The sequence below is a fragment of the Chenopodium quinoa genome, unplaced genomic scaffold, assembly GCF_001683475.1.
Source record: "Chenopodium quinoa cultivar QQ74 unplaced genomic scaffold, ASM168347v1, whole genome shotgun sequence".
In the NCBI taxonomy this organism is placed as follows: domain Eukaryota; kingdom Viridiplantae; phylum Streptophyta; class Magnoliopsida; order Caryophyllales; family Amaranthaceae; genus Chenopodium; species Chenopodium quinoa.
Window position 1 is genome coordinate 4,081,767 of NW_018742461.1, and position 15,241 is coordinate 4,097,007.

Sequence of the window (15,241 nt, forward strand, 5' to 3'; positions counted from 1 at the left end):
ATTTGAGCGGAGTCTTCCATCATCTCCCGGACCAGCTCTTTCTTCTCTTGCTCGGCCTTTTCCGAGAGCTCCTGAGTAAGACTCTTCTCCTGGGTCACCAGGCGTTCCTTTACGTTGGCCAAGGATTTCTCCAAGGCTTCGTATGAGTACATTTTTAGGCGAAGAGGTTTCAGCTCGGCCTTGAGATTGGTGATGGTCGCCTCCAGCTTGCCATTCCTCTTCTGGGCCGCCTCTAACTGAGCCCGAACAGCGGCGGTAGCCTGCGCCTGATAATAAAGAATATCAATGGTCAGAACTTCATTTTGGGCAATTTGAAACATTGCCTTATCACAGTTGGAGGCGGCCATAGCTTTTGCTGCCTTTACCTCTTTGTTCTTCCGGTCAAGCGGCTTGCGAAGGCCGTTCACTCGGAGCAGGGCCTAAGTAAAAAGAAACAGGCGTCAGTTTCCAAACAAAAAAGAAAACAGGCGTCCAGAAATTCAAAAACTCAAAAATATGCTAAGTATACCTCAGCAAGGACCCCTGCAATCCCGTCTAGGTCAAGGGTGCCGACACCCCTGACCGCCTCCCTTTCAGCTGGAGGAACTGCCCTGATCATAGACTTGGCCATCTCTACCAAGTCAGGCTCCTGAGGGCCGGCTGCATCAAGCATAAAAAAACGGATTAGACCTAGTAAAAAAGGGAGCGAGTCTAAAATTTACAAGGACAACTTCATACTTCTAGGCGGCCCAGTTGGAGTTTTAGAATAAGTGGCCGGCTGTTTCTCAGCCGCCCCATGTTTCCTGGCAGAACCAGGAGAGCTCGCAACAGTCGTCCTCCGGGCCTTGGGGTCCGACTGTTGGGAAGATGAAGCTCTTGGAGCACCCGTCTAAAAAAGAAGGAAAAAGTCAGTATATGCATAAACACAACTCCAAAAAGAGGGTGAAAGGTTCGGAGCTCACCAAGGGTGCCCCCTTCTTGGGGGAGTCGGTTGAAGCTTGTTGCATGATGGAGGCCCGCAACATGGCCGCCGCAGTCTTGGAGGCGGTGATTTTTCTCATGGCGTCAGCTGCAAAAACAAACAGCAAAGTTAATATAAGTCATAACAAGAAATGTATGGAACAACAGAGTATTCGACAGGCCGACTACCTCTTGAGCACCGACTGCTGAGGCCACAGGCGGCCAAAAAGTACTCGTCGTAGAGCCATTTGAAGCTCGGGACGCAGTGCAGGGGTACTTGCTCTCGTACCCCTGAAGTAGAGTCGACCCTCGACTCTACTTTAAAGAGTCCTTTATCAAGGATCTCTTTCTTAGCCTTGGGGGGAACAGGAGGCATGCTACGGCCGCCTGCAAGAAGGGGCGGATTCCTGTTCCACCTATTGAAGCGCTTGTTCAGCTCAGTGTCTGAACTCTCAATGATGAGGAAGGTGCTCCGCCAGTCCTTCCACTTGTTTGCTTTACCTCTCGTCATGAGGTAGCCCCAGTGGCTTGTCAATTGATACCAGCCGGTACCGCCTGTCTTAGGGGTCCGGCTGAGATAGTTCATATGGGCGAAAGCCTCGAAGCTCGGCTCCACCCCGTGCAGTTCGCACCCGGCCACATAGCCGAGTACGTTGACCCAGGAGTTTGGGGCTAACTGCCATAACCCCAACTCATACCCATCCAAGATCCGCTGAACAGCCGGATGTAATGGGAAGCGCAGCCCTGCCTTGATGGCCGCCTCGTAGCAGCCAAAGCAGGCGCTATCATAACTGGTACCAGCCGGCCAGACGACTGTGTCTTCTGGATCCGGCACAAACACTAGAAAGTCGGGGCCCATGGTGTGGTTTGCAATAAAGCTCTCCACTTTCTCTTGCATGGCTGTGATCCGGCCCCGAGGTACCGTGCAGTAATAGGGGGTATTTAGCTCTCGGTAAGAGGCGGATGGCTCCGCCCAATTGTCTCCCTTCTCAACTGCGTGAGAAAGTCTCGCCTCTTGCAGGCGGCTGTTTTTCTCTTCTGTGTCCAAAGAAGCATGGCCAGAAGAGCTTGACTCGGAATCGTCCTCTGACGAGTCCGAAGAGGACGACTCCTCCCCTCTCCCGGAGGGGCCCGCCTCCTCTCTTTGAAAAGGAGCAGAATTGTTAACTGTTAAATGGGAAGGGGTCACTATGACTCCTCCCACAGAATTGCCGGCTTTCAGGCCGCCTTGTTTCACTTCCACATCTGGCGCCTGGTCAGATGTTTCACTAAGCGGCACCCTGTGGGAGAAGCCGTCTGAATTTGAGATCCTAGCAGTCTTTTTCGTTCTGGCCATCCTGCTCTGCATAGACACAGATACAGTCGGACTTTGTATAAAGGGCAAAGATGGGTCCGGAAAAGGGCAGGCGGCACTCCTAGTCCTAGATTCAGCCGTCCCCGGTGACCGGATGATCACTAACCTAGGTCGTGTCGTGTGCTTCCGTGGTGCCATTTCAAAAAATAAAAAGAAAATTAAGAGTAAGAGAACCGACAGTTACCTGAACGAGTGACGATTGATGAAGTGTTGAAAATCCTGTGCAGTCGGCTTGTCAGAACAGGCGTTAGGCAGAAAAGGTCCAAAATGTCAGAGCAAGTTCAGGGGTCCGAATGTTCTCTCTCAAAGTTCTCAAGTGTGAAAATGACTCAAGACAATCCTCCCTTATATAGGCGAAGTGAGAAGGCGAAGGGTCACTTTCAGAATTCAAAATTTGGGCGGGAAAATCTCTCGTCCTTTCGCCGACTGACACCTGTAGAAGGTCGTCGCCTGTTACAGTGCGACACCTGTCACAGGTAACACGTGACCAGTCACGTGCCACCTGTGAGGGGCAAATGATTAGGGGATTTTGCTCCCACCAATCGGAATGCGCCACGTGGGCCAATCAGGTCCTGCCAAGTGTCCCCCAGTTGGAACTGTCATGGCTTGCCACGTGGCATGCGCTTATTCGTCCACCTTGGACCTATTATGTCATGACATGTGGCATACTCCATGCCTAATGGAGAAACCGGCCACCCAGGCCCAACTTCCGAGGGAAGCCCAATCAGCCCTAGGTTAACCTAAACCTAGGATGGGCACGTTTCCCAAGGTTATAAATTCCTCCCTTAATCCTCATTAAGGGGGATAACGAAAAAACACATTAGTTACACACAGTAATAACCGGCTGATCTCGCTAACAAAGCAGATTACCTACATTAAACACTCTCACCTAGAGAGACCCAATCACTTTAATTTCCGCATTAATTACTCCTTAATCAAGTACTAACTTGACCGTTGGAGGCGGAGCTCCCACCACCAGGAGTCTCCGTTATTTTGCAGGTACAGGCGTTCGGTTCCAGTCTCGGAATTGTAACTCTCCCGCAGGACATCAGAAAACCCCGAAACAACAATGGTAATGAGTATGTGTGTGTATTTGTGAAGCAAAGGATGTCAACATGTCACCCATTATAATAATATCCCAAGTAAGTGGGATGTGACATAAAGGCTAAAGAGAGGCATAAAGGTAAATGATGTAACATGGAATTTAATCTCAGGTTTTGAGTATTAGCCCTTTAAATATTAATTAATTAAACTAGTTGATCATCCACTTAAGTGTATTTTCTCTAGTCCTATTTTTTTTTTCCTCATTGCCAAAATTTGGGTCAATTTTTAAAAATTTGTTCGTCAATTTATTATTCTACAAAATAGGTAATTCAAGTATAATTATGTGGGATCTTGTTTGATTCGTTTTATTGTATATTTTATTTATTACGTAGCTTTTTATAATTTTTACGTGTATAAAAATAGAGATATAATTATTTTAACACGTGTCTTGAATATCGTGAAAAGTTATGAGACAAAAATTTAAGGACAGAGGAAGTAACATGTTATAAAGAGGGAGCCTGGATTTTTTTTTTATTTAATAATATACCCACGTTGTCATTTGATGTTCAATAATCCAAGTAACTGAACATCTAGATGGAGTGTACATAAGGTCTAGCATGAACCATAGTGTAGCTGTGTAGGTGATGACTTTTATCTTACTTATTTAAGTTTTTAGCACGGTGTTTGAAATATATGCCTATCGTCCACTAATACTTGGTCTAAAAGTGTAAAGTTTCTTTACAAGTTTGAAATATGTCATGCCTATGGAACAAATATCTTTACAAGGAGAATACAAAAGTCTAAAGTTTCTATTTTATAATTTTAAGAAGTTTGCAAAATCAATGTTGCGCGGTGTTTTATAATAGACGGAGAAAAACTTTCATTTTATACGTTTTTTCTTCGGCTTTAATTGATAGCAAAACTGAAGAATGAGGTCAAGTCAATTATAAAATGAGTTATTGGGCTAATATATATTTAATTACTTAATTTAAGACATGACACACATACTATTACATCCAAAACTTTAATCATTTAATCACTTAATTTACGGAGTATTTGTTATCCTCACCATTTTTTACTTGATACTTGATTAATTGACTGTCAACGCTCAACCTTGACTTGACCACACCTATCTTTTAACCACGTTAAGAGCTCTACTAAAAGAGTCAAATCAAGTAAATTAAAAGAAAAAGTCAAGTCAAATTGCAAGTTAGACGAGTTGTTGGGCGGTAGTTTGGGCTAGACAACCATACATTGATACATATTTTCATTTAGGTCATAATCACAAAGTCACAAGAATTTTGCTAATTTGCCACGTGTTACGGTTTAGGGTGTAACCATGTAGGTAATAGGTATCGACTCTAATGGACCCAAAAAAAAAAAAAAATTATATGGAGGATCAGCCTTCAGCAAGGGTTTTGGGCCAGTAATGTGGGTTGGATCGAGGTTTTTGACAGCATGCGATGACAGAAGGGTATGTGATGGCCTATTTTCCCTATCTATTAAGCCCACAGTAACTTACCAAGTCTAACTGTCCAAGTCAAGGCCCAAATATGCAATTCCAAGGTAAACCACCTTTCGCGACTCAGCATAACGATTAAGGTCAATATTTTTTTTTTTTTTTTTTTTTTTTTTTTTTTTTTTTTTTTTTTTTTTTTTTTTTTTTGTATTTCTATGTAACAAGTTACTAGTGTCACAGTTAAACATCGTTGATGTAATTTCTACTTACCAATGTCAATTGCAACAATGAAATTTTGCACTATTATACTACTAATATACTATTATGGTATGTATTAGGGTAGAAACATTAATAAATTGGCCATAAGTTGTGTTCAGTTATACATCCATTTTGATCAAAATATTATGGATGAAAACCAAATTTAAAAGAAAGCAAATCGAGAAGAAATATAAATATAAAGGGTGATGTAAAGAAGTAATGAGGCACGAAAGGATTATAAAAGATAAAATGTTTTTTCCTATTCTCATTTTACCAAATTTATTTTCATGTTAAGATGTCAAAATTTTCTACATCATTTTTTTATAGAAAACTTTTTCTCTGAAATTAGGTTCCACATTCACTCACCTATTTTTTTTTACTTGCATAATCTCATTGACTGCGTCATTGCGAAGCAATTAATTTTTTGGATAATATGATAGAGGAATATTAAATTCTAAGTCAACTTAGAAAACAACATTTTTAACCCTAGGACCGTCCGACAATTTCCTTAGCGTTGAATAACATAATGTTTTAATTTTTCCTAAAAGAAAATATTTTTAGCGTTGCATTCGACGATTCTTAGCCTCTTAGTATAGGGCAACTTCAGCGACAAACTCAATTCAGTGGATTTCAGTCTCACTTCAATACAAAGGACCACTAACACACTTATGATCTTCCTATGCATTGAACACTAGACACTTCACACTACACTTACAGCTCTCATAAGAGGTTATATATCCATGGAGCCGAATTCGCCGAATGCTTGGCTATAGCATGATCCGAGGTTTACGCAGAACCATAAAATAAACGAAGGACCCATTTTAATTATGAAATTGAGCTGTATTTCTTTCAACTTTTGAACATACCTGTTCGTCAATTACGGTACTTTATTATATGATGGCAATTGATAAATAGCGACATTTAAGTTCTTCAATAGTTCCCTTGAAAGTGTCATATGGTATCCTTTGAACTTAGCTTTAAGCTCATTTTACCAGTTGCGACGATATTCTTTTCTAGAGTGATAAATATTTGTTTTACGTCTTTGATCTATACACAGATAAATGCTTGAAGCTATTACTCTCTGTAAAAAGCATCATTATTACATCATGCATGTCGGATTACCTTGTTTTTTATTTTTTTAATACTTGTAACACGTACACCTCAACTCGTAGGCACATCATCTAAAAAGTTATCAAAGAAGGTAAACAGATAAATTGTTTTTTCCATTGAATTTTCTTAATTACTCCGTACTTGTTTGCGTATCAATAATTAAGAAGGAAGTGCGTTGTAAGTGTTTTACACTTTTACTCCCTCTGTTCCTTATTTTTTGCTTCATTTGACTTTTAACAATCTTCAAGACGGGTGTTCAAACGTATACATCTACATTTCTATATCCATAAATATTACAAAAAATTGATATTAATAAAATATACAATAAGACGATTCTAACAAGATTCTACATGCATATATTATCACTTATAGATTAGAGAGAATCCATGGTCAAAGTTTTATAAATTTGACCCATATATTCACAATGGGACAAAAAATAAGGGACGAATAGAGTAAAAAACAAAGGAATTATTTAATACGATAATTTAAAGAAACCCATTAATTATAAGATGAAATTGAGCAGTCTCATTCCCAGGTTGGGAACATGCCCTTTTGTCCTAATACAGCAAATTAAATTAAGGTGCTTATTATTAGGATGATTATATAAGCGACGCAACATTCCGCCTCCTTAAAAGTTGCATATCGTATCCTCTGAACTTGGAGCTCGTGTTGGCTGGTGGCAACTCAGAAAATAGGATAGTGTTGCGTTACGTACATGATAGAATTTTCCTTTTTTTAATGGTACGTAGTACGTACCCACTTTGTTGATAATAGTCCTAAAGGGACCAAAACCTAATCCAACTGTGACCGGCTTCTTATAGGCCCAATAACGACAATCTAATATTAATGACGGGATCAAAGCCCGTCCTTTTTATAAGACTTTTAATGACATGATTTTTGCCCTGTCATAAAACCTTGCCTAACTTAAACTCCAACCCAAATATATCATTAAACGTATCATAAAACCTTGGCCAACTTAAACTCAAAACCAAATATATATATGTCATAAAACCTTGCTCAACTTAAGCGTTATAATTTATATACGACACACACCTCGAATGTATGTATGTACTCATCTATTAAAACAATAGATCATTGCATTTAAATGTTGAACTCGATTATTGACAGTTTTGATTTTAATTAATATCTTATGTTAAAGTTATAAGGAGTAATAAAATTACTAGCTAATTTCGAGATTTGATTTTTTTTATTATTTTTTTTTCACCTTTGTCATTGTGTGTCATTTTAACCACGTATAAGTTAACGTTATATCATAGACTTTACAATGTGTTACATAAGAGATTAAGAATAGCAGTTGTTGGCAAACTTAGATCATCAATATTATGAAAGAGAAGAAGTTGGATTTTTTGAAGTTTAGCATTTAAAACTTGTACAAATTGCATGATTTTATTTTTAGGTTGTGAAAGGGTTTAAATTAAAGGTGATGATAACTTGCTCGCAAATTATTTGAGTTCATCTTGGTCCCAACTCTATTAGAAATAATTAGCTTGAGTATTCCCAATAGTCAACCTTAAATCATATTCAACATAAAACTCGACTCTAAATGCCCATGAATAGTTGTTTCAAGTATACATGTATAAATTACAATAACAAAAGTATTTCACATGTGAATGATTAAAAAAAAAAGCAATAGAATGATTACAATACAGAAATAAAAAAATATCAATTAACTCAAAACAGAAACACCAATATCATACATATAACATGAAATGATATCACCTTATTTATTTATTTATTTATTTTTATTTAAGTTCAAAATATCCAATTGATTGATCACAAGGATAAAGACTATACTACGTTGAAGTTAAACTTTGAAGTATTGAAAGGTAACCCTAAAAAGCCTAATTTGAAAGGTATAACTCAAGTAGGTCAAACCTTTTGGAAGTGGCATACAATGTTGATTAGAACTAAAGAGAAGTCATTTTCTGATCTTATAATGATTAACTTAGATTATACATCATGTTTTAGTGGTCTTGTCATATATCAAATGTGCATGCATTTGTGGGCAAAATTGCATATGATAAGCCAATTTTAATGGTAATAATTCGGCCCCATATTAGCTTTTCTTATGGGCCATCAATTAAATATTTTTGAAAGCAATGCAATTAAGTTAATGTAAAAGTCTATTCATATTATAATTTGTTAGAGATTAACGGGACTAATAGAATAATATGTCAATTAATATTGCTTGTACTTGACAAAAATCATAATAAGCAATAATAAGTCAGTGAAAATCTTAAAAATTATTTATTGTGTTGGATTGAAGAACTTGACTTTTTATATATGCTCGAGATTTTTTTCAAAGATTCCCACATTAGAAGTGGGCTCTTATATATCCTTCTAATCTTCTATATTTGCGAGGAAAATCCAATAAGTCCACTCATAAATATGAGTTTATTACAACCATGCATCAAGTAATGATAATTCACCACCTCATTATAGCTAGGATCAACAATCGCCTTAAGAGGTCATGACTATCATTCTATCAAATACTCCATACTTTATTCGTATATCACTATATAACCACCATAAGACACCCATCACCACAATAGTTCAAAGTAATACGAAGTATCATAAACAATTAAACATGCATGTAGCCATGTGTATGTGCAGTGAATTAAATAACACGATCTCATTACATATACCTTTCCAAAATATTACCACAAGTCCACGACTTTTTTTTTTTTTTTTTTTTTTTTTTTAAATTTTAACTCGGTTGAGATCGTTTAATATGTGAACTCTAGCTTTTGAGGTTTCCAAGTTCGACAACACATTATTTTTTCAACCCTTAATTTAATTACCTTGTTCCTATATATGCAACATAATATGAAGCCACTATGATTTTTATCCCTACCTCCTCCTCGCCATTATTTGTACTAGATGCCTTGATGGTATTGTTGGAATGCCTTGAAGGCTTGAATCTGGTATATCTTGTAACCCAATAGTACATAAAAATAAACTCAATAAAGGTAAAATAAACCTATTCTTTCAGTACTTTGTACTCTAGCTCGTAACTTTTTAAAAACCGTTTTCTCCACATGGATGTAGCTAAAACATTATTAATGTACCATATAAAATCTTCTTATTTTTCCACCCGTCGTAAGACTTGTAACAACTATACCCGGCCCGTATAGCTTCTATAACCATTTCTCTATCATTTTTAATGCACACCACCTAAAATTTGACTCTTTCGAACATATCCACGACTCTCCCCCACAAAACACACATGCAAATGTAGGTGTATACTTCTAATCCACTACATTGTACGTCCAAACCTGAGCATGATACATTGCTAGCTTCTAGCTACTTCAATTTATTTATCAAATAGTTGGTATATCCACTTATATTACACAAAATATATACACTTACATATATATATTGGTTTTTTTTTTTTTTTTTTTTTTTTTTTCTTTTCTTTTTTTTCCTTAGTTAGCAACAAAAATATAACCCACGTATTAGCATGTGATATGTCCTTGTCTCCCTCTTTATTGATGTCAAAAAAGCAAAATTGGTCCAAAAGCTTCATTCTAGTTTTGTGGTCAAGTCGACAATTCCTATTGGAAAATATGGGTCCACTTCCAACAACTAGAATGATTAATAATTAGGTTCAAATATAACCACAAAAAATAAATATTTCTTCCGTTCCACTAATTAAAATTATTACCCTATTTAAAGCATATATGTTTTTTGTTCATCTTTTATTAGTTATATACGGATCGTAAAGGTACAAACTATACCATTAAGCAAATTAGGCAAAGTAATTTTAATGAGACCGATAAAAATCAATAATTATTTTCATACATAAGAGAACTTTATTTAGTGGAACGAAGGGATCGGAGTTGTACTTATACAACAAACTATGTACTACACCAACCTATATATTAATATATTATACACTCTAACTTAGTTCATATTATAAAAATGAATTTAATTAAGCCCTTTTTTATTTTAAATTAATATTTGGGAGAATTTAACATTTCAAGTCTATATGCATTGCCTTGGACATTTTCCTTAGGCAAATTGGGTAATCATTTAAATGAATGGGCCTCCTTGTCTACTAAATGCTCAATATATACAACTAACAAACCGTGGGTGTGATCCGCAACTCGTAGTGTAACTACATTTACACCCCACGGTAATATTACAAACACTATATAAACCTTTCATGCTCAACATATCATTTCATACACACTCAAGTCAAATACATACTACATACATAAAAACTACCACTAAAAATTTAAAGAGAGTCAAGCTAAGAATAACCAAAATCAATAGTATGGGTATTCAATTGATGGAGAAAATGCAAGCAAAGAGAATTCTTCAAAGAACTCTATCTAACAAGAAGACGCGATCACCTTCAAGCTCAAACGCGGATGTACCAAAGGGGCATGTCGTAGTTTATGTAGGAGAGACTTACAAGAAGAGGCAAGTCATCCCAATATCTTACTTGAACCACCCTTTGTTTCAAAATGTACTGCATGTGGTGGAGGAAGAGTTCGGGTATGACCATCCGATGGGTGGTCTTACAATCCCTTGTAGCGAAGACTATTTTTCGAGTCTCATATCTCTCATTAGATGTTCGTCGTAAGAAATTGTTAACTAGTGTATTACTTCGTAGTAGTAGATTATTATTAGTCGTCGTAGCTTTAAATTGTTCATCATGTTTGTCCATGGGTCGGAATGATCGACCATGTATACCTTCATGATTAAGATATTGGTAAAAATTGTTTATTTTTCAAATTTTTGATTGGCTAATTAATTATGTGATCTTCAAGACACTGCATTATAAATGCATACATTATGTCATTTTTCATGATAAAATATATAAATCGATTATGGGCTTCAACTATAAGTTTAAGCTTAGCACGATCTTTTTATTTCTTTATCTTTAACGAACTTGGATAAGATTACAACTTTTTCTACCAATAACAATCTTAATTATCTACTATACACTTTTATGTCTTCATCTAAACATTAAGCTTTATGATACTGTATCTCTCACATGGAGGAACTTAGCTAGACTCCATTTTCTCTAACCTTTTTGTCTCTCTCATTTTGAAAAAAATATCTTCAAATTAAACTTCAAATTGCTAGCTACTACAAACATTTGGCTAGCCTTCACATATGGCCTACTTATATTTGTGTCCCTTTCATTTTATCGATGTTATTTTCGTTATGTTTTGAAAAATATCTCTTAAAATTGCGGAATGGCTAAATTGGCGTACGTATTTTATGTCTCTTTCTTGATTATAATGTTATGTTCTTTTGCTTATACTTTGTTTTGTATGTTTGGGTCATAAATTGGTCTCTCCTTCGTGTAAGGAGTCTTTTCTGCCCATCTTTTAGTGTTACATTGTCTATTATTCCCATATAAAATGTTCATAACTTGAGAGAATGATATAAAGATATGACAAATTCTCATTAATACTTTGTACGTAGTAGTATATATACATCAAATTGAATGTGAAGATCGATCTCCGCCAGAAAAAAAGATACATTGTCTAAATTATTTAATAATAGCCATATTGGAGATTGAAAGATCTACTCTTATATGCAAATGATTGTACTTTACATTCCAAATGATGGACCATCGGATTGGATTTAATTAGTTATCACATGACTAATTAAATTACACTATCTAAATGTTACGTGACTATTAAATTTGGACAGATGTAGCATGTGGTGAATTTTCTTTTCTCATTTAAGAAATGAAATTTGAAAGTCGGCATGATATATATTGCCTCGCGCAATGGCCGAGCAAACGACAAGAATGTAGTAATTAGTTTCCTTCTCTTTGCACCAACAAAAGCAAGAAACACTTGTTAGGATTTGATGTTTGATTAATCATATATATCCATTTATATAACTGTAATAGTATGGGCACCAACACTTCTATTATAAGCTGGGAAAAAGCAACTCATCATGCAATAGTATGGGCATAAACACGTACACAAAATAGTGAAACTTCTATGCTTCAAATTTTGAGTAAATTATAATTATATTGATAACATCTTATATAGTTTTTAATTTGATCTTATCTGAAGATGAGTACATTGGCATGTGATTTACGAGATGAATATATATGGGTGAAATCAGTTGATATATATATGTTTCATAGATAATTGGACTAAACTTGTACTCTTCCAAAGGTTTAAGCGAGTTACTCAATAGGTATGTATATATATAGATACTATTATATAGTACTATTACTACATATCATACACGCATTCAAATTAATTAATACTCACATTAGTTGTTCAAATTGAAAATCAACATGAAAATTGATTTCAGATAACGCTAATATACAAGTTATTATTGTAATAACTTAACATGTATCCATAGGCACCACCGAACCAATTAGACAAATCACATCGATCTCGATTTATTATACCAAACTAGCTAGCTAAGTGATTCATCATACAAGTATCTATTAGTAGAAGTACGTGTCTATAAGACCATAATAAATCATAGACTAAAATAAACATAATAGAAATAATTAACTCCTCAATTCCATATCCATATCGCCAATATCGGATCCCCTCTAACTTTATCTCCACGTACTATACATACTATCTGGAAAAGTGAGAAAATTAAAGTGAGATCGTTGGTTGATTTGGTTGTTCCTTTTTGCATAATAGATAGATTATATTTGGAAATTAATAAGTGAGAGAAGTGAATCCCAAGGATGGGATGGACCAACTAACTACTAGTAATAAGGATGAATGGAAAATTTTCTTTGCCTAATTTAAGTAGAAGAGGAAAAAAACTTTATGGAATATAATCAACCGAAAGAGGAAAAAATTTAGTGGAACATAATATAATGAGTTTAAGAAAAGTTTAACAATACTCCAAGACAATAAAGAGAAGCTTATTTCATTTGAAATAGACATCACTTTGTTTAAGTTATTTTAACTTATGCACTGTATTAGACAAAATAAGTTTAAATAAAATAATTTTTTTTCAACAAAAAAACTAGTGTAAACGACAAAATAAGTCTTTTTTATTTGTTATTTTAGAAATTTTCAGATACAAATGAGTAAATTTCATTTGAAATACTGTACATTTAAAAGAAGAAAAAATGTTTAAATAAGCTCAAATAAGTCAGGATAGATAAATTAAGATCAGATAATTAGAAAAAAAGTAGTTAACTTTTTTTTTGAAGGCAGGAAAAAAGATAAATTAAAACCAAATAAATTGAATCAAATGGAACCTAAGTCTATTGACTAATTTATATTTTTCCCTTTTTCGTAAAATTGAAATTTGGGCTTCTGCTTGCATTGTGCCATGCAAAGTTGTTCTAAATCATTGATGTACTAGGCTAGCAAATAGCATGGAATAGTACCAAAGAAAACAGCTAAATAAAGTAATGCTAAAGATAATGGTTCTTACTTTAATTTTATACAATCCTTTTGCTCCAAAACTAACTCAACCAGAAAACATGCAACAAAGTTTGCCAAACTAAAATGCATGTCTACCTATGTCCAATGGGAAGACAATTCTCGAGCTCCAACTTCGTAATTACAATTAAGAGCTAAGTTTGTTACACCACTTGTTGCAAAATAATTGGTAAATCCGACCTGTTTAATCTTTTAAATTATTAGATTTATCTATTACGGTATATATTGTCTCTTGACACTTTCAAGTTTAAACGTCAGTGTCTTTATAACTAATAAATAAATATCTTCTAAAGTAACAAAAAATAGATCATGATGGTTGAGTATTATTTTATACAACGAACAAAATTAAGTTAAATCAATTTTATTTGCCAGTATCATTATGTTCAGTGGCGGATCTATTAAGGGGCCTGGGTGCCACCGATTTAGTGCCCCTCCACACTAAATATTCTACATTTGCCACCGATTACGTGATACTCCATATTAATAAAATTGAAAAGGTTAAGTCTTTAAAGCTAACATGAACCAGTAGATAAGTGTGTTAGCTACTTAGCTTAGTGACAAATAAAAGACATAAATTTCCTCCATTTCTGGCATATTTTGATTTTTTTTACTCTATTTATATGCTAATTTTTGACATATTTGTTTACTACGGAGTTAATTAATATGTAATAATGACTTGCCATATTAATTTTGATTTTTGTTAGAGTTGTTTAATGTACAATATTGAATTATCAATATTTAAATTTAAATTTTTTTTTTCTATATGTATGTGTATGTATATAGATATTAATGGTCAAATTAGTATATATAAATATATATACAGATAGCGTAAACAAGTCAAAATAATGCACCTATCGGTAAACAAATTATTATCATTATGATGTGTGAAATTTGGAATGTAATGACAAATAACCTTTGATATAGCAAGTTGTTAATTATGTCTGCCATGTACTATACTTACAAAAAGGAAAAAAACATTATTAGAATATAACTCTATTACATAGACATAAATATTAAATACTCCAAATATAGTATTTATCTGAAAATAATTAAATACTCCAAATATAGTATTTATCCGAAAATAATTATCTAAGAAATTAAACAAAATGCAATTTTATTGAACTAGAATAATTCACATCTCAGATTGGAGTACAAATCTTTTTTATCATGCGCTTATGTCGAGATATTGATTCCTCCACACAACGGCGTCTGTTGCTTATAGTATACGCAGGAAACGGTGGACAATTTGCAGTCTAAGAAATTTCTCAAAATATAACGAATCCAAATGGCACACATACTTGCCACATGTAGTTTATATTTCCATGTGATATGTACCTGAAATTCTTGGATTTGTTCATAATCCAAACAACATAAGAATGTTGCAAAGTTTTCAAATATATTAATTTACATAATATAAAGTTTTTATATAGAATTATCTTACTATGCTCAAGTTGCTATTGAGATAATCTTTCTCAATTTGCATATTATTTATTATAATACCCTATTTTCATGTTAACCCTTCTCTTAATAAATTATTTTGACTTTCTTTCTTATGATGTATATATATACACACAATTCAAACCTATTAGCAAAATCAATCCATTCAAGTATAACTCTCTTAGCTTATACTTCACATAGTTTCTTAACATACTTGATCAA

The 15,241-nt window shown here is 34.6% G+C and overlaps 1 protein-coding gene across 1 annotated transcript; it reads left to right on the forward strand.

Annotated features, from left to right (window-relative positions):
- Positions 1 to 10,290: 10,290 nt before the first annotated feature.
- LOC110718452 (auxin-induced protein 15A-like) lies at positions 10,291 to 10,927 on the forward strand. Its single transcript, XM_021897279.1, has one exon. The coding sequence runs from the start codon at positions 10,351 to 10,353 to the stop codon at positions 10,771 to 10,773; it is 423 nt and encodes a 140-aa protein (XP_021752971.1). The 5' UTR covers positions 10,291 to 10,350; the 3' UTR covers positions 10,774 to 10,927.
- The last annotated feature ends 4,314 nt before the right edge of the window (positions 10,928 to 15,241 follow it).

Excerpts from the sequence above, each read along its gene's own strand:
- LOC110718452 (XM_021897279.1), top strand. The coding sequence starts at position 10,351 with ATGCTCAACATATCATTTCATACACACTCAAGTCAAATACATACTACA.